At 47.3% G+C, this 9,174-nt stretch overlaps 4 protein-coding genes across 4 annotated transcripts; 3 read left to right on the top strand and 1 right to left on the bottom strand.

The window, feature by feature from the left end:
* Positions 1-1,067: 1,067 nt before the first annotated feature.
* On the top strand, positions 1,068-1,973 carry SERLADRAFT_360181 (uncharacterized protein; the record flags this gene model as incomplete). Its single annotated transcript, XM_007315493.1, has 2 exons — positions 1,068-1,307; positions 1,502-1,973. 2 exons carry the CDS (start codon positions 1,068-1,070, stop codon positions 1,562-1,564), a joined length of 303 nt encoding a protein of 100 aa, XP_007315555.1.
* Positions 1,974-2,185: 212 nt separating this feature from the next.
* SERLADRAFT_360180 (uncharacterized protein) lies at positions 2,186-5,548 on the top strand (the record flags this gene model as incomplete). The annotated part of the gene is made up of 10 exons (XM_007315492.1): positions 2,186-2,607; positions 2,655-2,882; positions 2,945-3,067; positions 3,132-3,276; positions 3,362-3,481; positions 3,544-3,802; positions 3,942-4,094; positions 4,180-4,344; positions 4,381-4,753; positions 4,925-5,548. 9 exons carry the CDS (start codon positions 2,716-2,718, stop codon positions 5,487-5,489), a joined length of 2,070 nt encoding a protein of 689 aa, XP_007315554.1.
* An 841-nt stretch (positions 5,549-6,389) lies between these two features.
* Positions 6,390-8,586, bottom strand: SERLADRAFT_435245 (uncharacterized protein; the record flags this gene model as incomplete). The annotated part of the gene is made up of 7 exons (XM_007315491.1): positions 6,390-6,410; positions 6,475-6,501; positions 6,551-6,647; positions 6,693-6,896; positions 6,951-7,638; positions 8,363-8,375; positions 8,425-8,586. 7 exons carry the CDS (start codon positions 8,584-8,586, stop codon positions 6,390-6,392), a joined length of 1,212 nt encoding a protein of 403 aa, XP_007315553.1.
* Positions 8,587-8,719: 133 nt separating this feature from the next.
* On the top strand, positions 8,720-8,973 carry SERLADRAFT_435244 (uncharacterized protein; the record flags this gene model as incomplete). The annotated part of the gene is made up of 2 exons (XM_007315490.1): positions 8,720-8,830; positions 8,905-8,973. 2 exons carry the CDS (start codon positions 8,720-8,722, stop codon positions 8,971-8,973), a joined length of 180 nt encoding a protein of 59 aa, XP_007315552.1.
* Between the last annotated feature and the right edge of the window lie 201 nt (positions 8,974-9,174).

Genomic DNA, 9,174 nt, shown 5'->3' with positions numbered 1-9,174 from the left:
CCCCCCCCCCCCCCCCCGTCTGCTGTTCACGCTCTCAAGGCTGGACGTCGAAACCAAAAAAAACCCCTTGCGACTCCCCGACGTCTTCTCTCGTCTCTTTCTTCACTGTTCATTTCCATTTCTATACCCGTCATTCTCTTCCGACCCCCGCGTATGCCTGATGTCGGGCGTGGTGTTGTTGCACATTATGTACTGTAGTACTAGAGGACTATGGGTCGGTTGTCCAATTGTATATTCTTTCCATGGTCGTTGTCGCCGATGGGGAACTTGAGCGAACGGTCCCTCTCTTTCCGTTTCCTTTTGTTCCTGGTGTGAGTTGTCCCTACGCGTGAAAGGAAAGAGAGGCGGGCGGGTGGTCGGTGGGCGCGATGGGGCGAGGATAACGGCGGGTTATATCTCAGACCTCGTCTCCTCTATCCACCTCCTCGGCCTCTTCTCAACGACGACATCCGCGCGCCCTCCACCCCGCCTCGCAGCCCCGTCGCCGTCGCCCCCGCCGTCGGCATAGCGGCCCCTGTGGATCCCGGCGCGCGCGGGGCACGGGAGGACGTTGGAGGCGGAGACGGTGAGGACGGCGGCGAAGAAGGTGAGCGAGAAGAGGGTGGAGACGACGGTGCGCCGTTGGGAGTGGGTGAGTCTGAGGTGGAGGGCGCGGGGGGCGGGCATCGCGTGTGCAGCGGGTGTAGCGTGGGTGGGGGCACTTTAGTCACTTCGGCACCTGCTTGTGCGTTTCCTTGCGCTCTATGTGCGATGTGTGCGTTTGGGGGGCGGTAGGGAGTGTCTGCGAGATGGAAACTACGGTGACAGGTGTCGATGCTGGGTGATGGGCGAGGAGGGTGGATGGGTTGATGAGTTTTGGGTTGGATGGAGGGGAGTGTGTACTTACCGGGACTCTGGCCATATCCACTGTGGGTGGTTTGGGAGGTTGGCAACTTTTTTTTCTTTCGGAAATGGCTACTCCGGTCGGACCCGGAAGTGACGATTGGCTATTTTGAATTGTTTACCAACAGCCTCTGCCAGTTCACCAAACTTACTCCCAAGTTACCCCCACCCCACCACCTCCAACGATGCCCAACATCCGCGTCCTGCGCGACATCAAAGCGCGCAACGGCGTGCAAACCAACGAGCTCCTCCGCCGCGCCTACCTCTTCGTCGCCCGCAACGAGACGCTCTCCCCGCAGGTCCGCCACCAGGCGCAGCTGCAGCTGAATACGTTTGGGAAGTACGCGCGGCCGACGACGGTGAAGAATAGGTGTGCGGAGAGCGGGAGGGGGAGGGGGGTGATGAGTGAGTTTGCGCTTTGTAGGGTGGGTACATGTGTTTTTTTTTTGGTTTACTTTATGTGCCTTTTGTTTTGTGTTTTGCGCGTTTTGCGTTTCTTTTGTTATTTCGTGGTGCAAAGTGCTTTTTTTCGTTTGGGTGTCTGAGGGAGTTTTCTATTTTGCTATAGCCTTCCTTTCTAAGAAATGAAGCTATGAGTACTGATACATTTTCTGAGCAGTACCAGTTCCGCTTGAAAGCTCTCAACGGAGATCTTCCCGGCGTGAAGAAGGCTTCGTGGTAACCCACCCACTCACGCACGTCTTGCTTCGAGCTCCTTCCCTTCCCTTACCACTCCAACACACACATCCGGGTGTACGTCCCCCACTCCTCACGCAAGGCTGTTGGAATCGTATCAGGAAATAGAAAATACAAGGACGCGTATATGTGTATGTATATTATTGTCTGTTAGACATGGAAGTGGGATGGGAAGGGGAGAGGGATGGGTTTGAGCGATAGGACGCGGTATGGGGAACGGAGTGTGCAGTGGTAGCAGTAACAAGTTCACCCCTAGATAAAAGAAAAGACCTGGTCTTCGGTTGGGATATGAACTTAATTCCTCCTTCCTGAGCTGAACTTCTGTTGTTTTCTGGCCTCCTACAAGAGTTCGACTATAGTAATCCTTTTATCTAATCATAAGTCTCATTGTGATCCCATGTTACATTAATCCTGAACATTTCGTTCACTCTGAAGCTTGCATCAGAACCTCTTGACTCAGACTTGGATGACCCTTTTTGGTGCCGTCACAATATATTACATTCACGTGGGGAAGCCCGGAGTACTACGTGCGGGTGGCACGAAGTTCACCTCGACATATCACCTCGAAGGTAACACTCCTTCCTGATGCCAACTGCCATATTCACTCCCCCTATCTATGCCGTCGCGCAGAACGATGCATTGGACTCACTTGACACTTTGTATAAATCCCTTGATGATCTGCACGGCATTGATGCCACCGTTCTGAATGCAAAGTCACATAAGGACGACTTGGAAGCCAGAGTGGGGTGTCATTCATCCTCCTCAAAGTATCATCTCCTAATGCCGTCTCAGCTAGTTCGCAGCTTCCGAGAAAACCGTACATGCCGTTGTACGGGAAACAGACTCGTCTGCTCGCCGTTATATTGACGATGGCCTCCGTTTTACGGCTACACGTGTTGGCTTCACGGACAAGCATGCCACGCTCGCTTTGACCTTACTCAAAGACATCGAGTCTCATCATCGCTTTTCGAAAGAGCTCAAGACCGTGAAGTCATATGTATATATCGTAGAGCACGCGCTTGCTCTCAGGTTCGTCTCTTTGCCATGTTTCTTGCCCGTCACTAAACAACTTTCAGTGAGTCGGCTATAGCAGAGCTGGAAACCGCTTCCTCGTTTCTCTCCTCCTCCTCGCCTGCAATGAAATCTTACCGTTCTCTCGTGTCTTTCTTTCGGTCTGTCTCAACTGCATGTGGTGCCCACCCACCCAACGCTGCAGAGCCAAACTATCGACAGCCGCACCTGGTCACGTTCCTGCGCAACGTGTGCGATGCGACTTGGACACGACTTAAAGAAATACTATCCACGTAAGCACATTGTCCCTGATCTCCCCCAGCAGCTTACATATGCCATATCATGCCACGAACAGCAAACTCATTCCAGCATCCGAAGCCATTGGCTGGCCAACGTCTCTCCAGTGGTCGATGGCATCAACGGACATTAGGGACTCATTCGAAAGATCGTTCAAGGAGTTGTTGGTCTTGCAGGAAATGTCTGCTTTTCTTCTCTCTTCTTCGTATCGCACACTCACTTATCCCTAACTTACCCTTGTGCAGTGGCGAATCACTCCACAACGAAGACCATGGCCTGCCATCCGACACAAAGCCTGGCCTCTACTCTCTCCAAACACTCATCAACCCGATCGTTTTGCGCTATAGGTATCACTTCGAGATGACGCGCGCCACCAACCGGGTGGACAGAGTACGTACCATTTTTTTCACTCGTACATAACGACATGGTTTTTTTTAAAAATATTTTGTAAAACTGAAATGCATCCAAATCACAGCCCGAATGGTACTTGACCTATATCTTCAATCTCATCCATGACCATAAGCCATTCATGGAAGATGTCATTCAGCCTTGGCTTCATGCCAGTGGGAAGAAATGGTCTCAAGTCGAAGCCTGGGTGAGCACTTCGCGCCATCTCTTATATGTTATTGCTATTACTTACTTTGACCCAACCGAAAGCCGTCTTATGCCCTCCTCCTCTTACCCTTGATCCGGCGAAAACTCTCTGATACGGTCCCTTCCCTGTTGGAACACCCCTCGATCTTGGCCCACACAGTAGACGAATCCGTCGCATTTGACTTGAGTATCAGGAACCTTGGCATTATTCCGGCCAGCTATACCAACCAAGCGGCAGAAAAGGCAGTAGACTGGACAGTTAGTAGTGCTATTCTTGACAGAAAGGAATGGTTTGAAGCATGGATTGACTGTGAACGGAAGTGTGAGTTGTTTACTATGTCGCTATAACTTTGAGACGGTGTTGTTTTCGCCTTTTTACTTTAAATTTTTCTCACTATATGTCTATTCTATTTTCATTCCTTGAGCTAACCGTCTTCTTCAATGATAACACTCGATTGCAGTCACCGAAAACCGATACCACGATATCATCAGTGCACCCGATGCTTGGCACATTACGGATGACGATTATTCAACTGTGGAGAAAGCTAGCCATGTCGAGCTGAGACCAACCAACTCGGCTCGGCAAGTGAAGGCTCTTGTGCAAGGTCTGACAAGTGAGTCACACTACCATATTACGCATTTTGCTGTTGTATATCTGACGTATGCACCTATGCTCTTGATCCTTCCTTTGAAAAAAAGGTCGTTATTCGTCCCTCCCAGGTTTCACCCAGCGCACACGCTTTCTCACATCCATCCAGCTCCCTGTCATAGAGTCATACTATACACGCATATCAAAATCTCTCGATGCTTTTGAAGTGCTATCGAGTGTACTCGGGGTGAGCGGCTTGGTACCTGGAGCACTCGGTTTCAGTGTCAGGCGGAGAAATCTCAGTGGTAAAGATAGTACTGGTGGAAACTCCGGAGCGCGAGAGGGCGAGCAACAGGACAGTGGTTTGGAGGGTACGCAAAGACTGATCAAGGCGCTGGTTAGTGCTCGCTATATCCAAGACGCTTTGGAAGGCTGGGGAGAGGACATCTTTTTCTTGGAGCTATGGGAGGAGATCTGTCATAGGGCGCAAGCAAAGGGGGATAGGCATACGACTGACGATAGAAAGGTAGAAGACGAGACGCGTTTGCCAGAAGGAACTATCTTCGAGGAACTCCTTGTGGAGTACGCTATGCTTGTTGAGAGGGCAGAGAATATGATCGAGAGGCAGATTTGTGGCGAAGTCGAAGGAGCGATCAGTGCGTATGTCGCAGCGCTGGACGTTGGGTGAGCGGTTAATTTTTTTATTTCTTTTGTTTCTACATCCCTTGTTTCCATTTGCTTCGACGGTGATGCATATGCCCCTTTTCTAACGGACACGTTACTTCATTGGAGGCAACGTTTTTATTTATTATTTTGTGATGATAACAGAATGTTGACTTTTCAATTTTTGCCCAGCCCTTCGGTAGACCTGTCCAGTTCGTCCCCTGTCGATTACACGGCCCCTTCATCAGGCCTCCACCCCGCCCTCGTTCTTCTCTCCTCCCATCTCACGTCCTTGCAGCAAAATCTCCCCATGGGAACGGTAACATCACTATACAGACGGATCGTCAACTCGATCGCCGACTACTTCTGGATGAAGAGGATCGCATCTCGAGGCCGGATGCGATTAAGCGAGGCCAAAGTGGTGAAGTACGAGTGCGAGCTGTGGGTGACGGTATGCAAGAGTGCTATGAAGGCGTCTGGAGGGAATGCAGCAGCAGCAGCCGAGTCTGGCATGGGCGCGAGGTGGCGCGTGGAAGGGCCGTGGATGAAGCTTGTCGCTTCCGGGCGGGTGCTTGCAGCTGAGGGTGATGAGTGGGAGGGGCTGGTGAGAGCATGGAGGCTGGGCACGGACGCAGCTTGGGAAGAGGGGGTGAGGAGTGTTTATGGAGACGGGTGGGACCGCCGGGTTGGAGAGGGGTCTGCGGTTGTGCTGGGACGGGAGGAGGGCGGGAAGGTGCTGAGGCTTAGGGAGGATTGAGCCTGCGTTTGCTGGTGCTTATTCTGGCTTGGTGGAATTGATCCATTTCGTTTTCTGGAGCCACCTTGACGTGATGAAAAACAAGGCTGACCAGCAGCCCCCAAATGTATCACGCCAATACTTAGTTTTGTCAAACTCTCTGGCATGATTTTTACCCTGGAGGTAACTTTCCTGCTGATATGCCTACCTAGTACTGTCGTTAAACGTCAGTTCGGATGGGGGGGGGCTATTCGGACATTTCTGAAAACATACATTCCACTGTCAGTTTTTCTCAACAACTTAATGCATAGCAGTTCTGTGTATTCTTACCATTTACTCCAACTTTCCTAGCACAAAATCCTGAACTATTTGAGTGAGTTCCTTCCATGTGCGTGACTTTTGTGAAAGTAACACTCTAATAAGGTACTGCATGCAATCTCAGTTTCAAAAATCTCAGCACACTCAAAATCATGTTCAACCACTGATAGTGCCGAGCGGCTTGTGTGACCTCTGTGACGTCCGAATAGCCCCCCATCTGAACTGATGGTTAACCCCAGCCGAAAGCCACAGTATATAGACCGACTGAAAATGAATTAAAATGAATATACCGTATTTTATCCTAGGATGACCAGTTTTAACAGTTGGCTGTCAATTCTAAATGATTCTAGACTATATACAATGATTTTATCAAAATTTATCATTTTCTTTCTAGAAATTAAAACATGCATTTAATACCAATGAAAACGAATAAAAACGAAAGACATCCATATCTTGAGCAACCATCAAAAATGAATTAAAACCAAACCAAACCAAACCAAATCAAAACGAAAGACATCAGTATAATAAAGAACAGCAAAATGAATTAAAACAAAACAAAATACAACAAAATGAAAGAAAAACAGACATACAGAACCAACAAAACTAGGCCTTTGCATCGAGTTTCTAGAACAAATGTAGTAAAATATTAGTACCAATTAATCAATAAAACAATGCTATACATACATACCATGATAGCGGCATCCGAGGCATATTTCTAAGATACAGGTTAGTGAAGTTACAAACAAATTTCAATGATACTATACCTTCTGCAAGTCCTTTGAAAGATCCTTGAAGTAAGTGTCAAATTCCACTTTGAGACCACCAGGATGCTCTTGCAGCCAGTCTTTGGCACATAAGTTCCTGCCAAAATGCCAGACAATGTAGTATCAAACCGATATAACATACCTTGCAGTGATGGCAGGTGTTATCTTCAAAAAATCCTCACTACACGGCTTCTTCTTACCAGTCCCTTTCTCAATCTTTGCCGTCCCCACAGCTGATGTAAGTGCGAGCGCAGCTGAGACAAGGTCCGACACCTCGCCCTGTGAGTCTGGCTTGCAAACAGGTGCAAGCGGAGCAGGTGGGATGAATGGAGCGGACAAATTTGGCCTAGTAGTGCCAATGATAATGTCAATAGAATCAAAAGTAAACAAATATATGTACATGGGTCTTTTTAAGATAATTTTTAAACTAGCAACTTTTGCATTTTCTGATGCTGTGACATTGGCCATGGTAGTATCTTTGCTTGTGGTATCCTTGCTAGTCGCATCCTTGCTGGTATCCACCTGGCTAGTCGTATCCCTGTTGGTCGTATTAGGTTGGACTGTCAAGGACTCCGACACCAATTCCAGTCTGGGCCTTTTGATAACCATGTCCTCCTGACTTGACTGCTCCGATGTGATCTGGTATTTACCTAAGGAAGAGGAAGTTTTGGTTGGTGGAGATTCTGTGGGGACCGGCTTGGCCTTGACTGTTTTGCCGACAATGTGGTATTGGTGCCATCTTGAGTATACTTCGCGAGCAATCTTCAAGGCCTTCCAGTTATCTGCGCAATAGCCGAGCTCAGGATAAGCATTGATTACATCAATATAGCACCTATTTTGGAAGTCAGGATGACACTGTGGAAAATATTTGGGGATAACAGAGTGATTTTGCAGCTCATTGAAAAATGACTGTATAAGCTTTCGGATTGCCGCGGCACAATGTTCATCAATGATTTCCCCATTGGCTAACTCCACAAATCTTGTGGCAACATTGACACCATTAGTGCATCGGCCACGTCCACGAGGTCCAGGGGACTTCTTGATCACATCAGGCAGACTCTTCTTGGTGTCACACACTACTTTCCAATCTGCAACAACCAAGAGTTAGTTACTCTGGCGCACACAGAACACACTATAAGGAAGATGATGAGGGAGTGGTTACCCCTTGAGCTGCAGAGAGTTTGTTGGTATACAACAGGAGGACTCACTGAGGAGTCTCCTGGATCTATTGGGGTATATATACTACTACAGGGTTATTTGTACATGTGTACTATACAGTTAATAGAGACAGTGGCTGATGATGTCATGGGGCCTAGCCCGCATGGCCAGCTCCACTGTGTGAGAGAGTTGTGTCTATATTAAGAAGAAAGGCAATGCGGCATGAGAAAGAGGAGTTTGGACAAAAGGGGAAGTGCCACGTGGCACCATGTGTGAAAGCTAAAGTACCAGGTTAAAGCGGAGAAATAAAAATAACGGAAAGGTCCGAAAATTGTGTTATCGTAACACAATCTTTTGCGGTCCAGAACAACATATCCGGAAAGTCTTCCCGGTTATACTGATTGATTATTAATTGAGGTGGCTCTCATGGCCCTGCACTTGATATTGATTGTGCGAGTGTATTGAAGTTTTGCCTGTCCAAATTAGTAGACAATATGCATGATATTATACACTGTTCAACTCACTGTAGATTATTGTATTTTCCTGTCATCAGAGTCAATCTGGTTTTTGCCTTCTTGTATTTGCTTAATAGATGCTCATAGAATTGGCGCTGTTTATTCTTGCTTACACCTTTACTATATGCCAATGACAAACCCATGTACTTCTCCTAAAAAAGGTTGGCAAAATTAATGAAATCAGGAGCGGTTTACTAATACCTCTTCTGATGTATTAGGGAAATGAATGGAGCTCGTCATCGATTTTGGCATCAATGGCAAAAATATGTTGGAGTTGCTATGAATTGAAGGAGTGGGAGACAACATCAAAACGTTTGACATCTCGCGGACGAAAGAGTCAGTCTTTTCTTTTGTTACATTCATTGCGGTGGTGGTAGGAAGGCAGGACAAGTAATTTTTGGGAAAGTTAACATCTTGGGGCATTGGTCGCATGATCACAATTTCTTTGGGACTCTATGGTATATTTATTTTTGCCTATCTCTACATTTGCAACATTATGGCTAACATATCTCATATTGGAGACATTGCTGTGCTCTATGTCAACAATCTTACAATAGATTGGAAAACATATTTGTTTACTATTACTCCTGCTCACCCAGGACCTATGGTAAGTTTTCTAATACATTATTTACATTCTATTATGCTGATCCAATCCTTAAACTTTTGTGATAAAACTCAAAGAACATAGTCAAGGCTCAGCAGACTCGTCTCACATTCAAGGCAATACTCACATTATTGCCCATCCTTTGAAGCTTCTTGTCTGCCATTATAATCCGGCATACCGCCCACAACCTGCATACACTGGTATGTCACCAATTGTTGGTTACAAAGTTTGTTGCATCAAGCAAGAATCTGACACCGGAGACACAAATGAAGGATTGGAGGAGGAAAAAGATAGTAAACAAATCAAGTTGGAAGAATAATGGCATAGTTGTATAGATGTGTAGAGAC

The sequence above is a fragment of the Serpula lacrymans genome (assembly GCF_000218685.1).
Source record: "Serpula lacrymans var. lacrymans S7.9 unplaced genomic scaffold SERLAscaffold_4, whole genome shotgun sequence".
Taxonomy (NCBI): domain Eukaryota; kingdom Fungi; phylum Basidiomycota; class Agaricomycetes; order Boletales; family Serpulaceae; genus Serpula; species Serpula lacrymans.
This window is presented reverse-complemented; position numbering and strand designations above follow the sequence as displayed.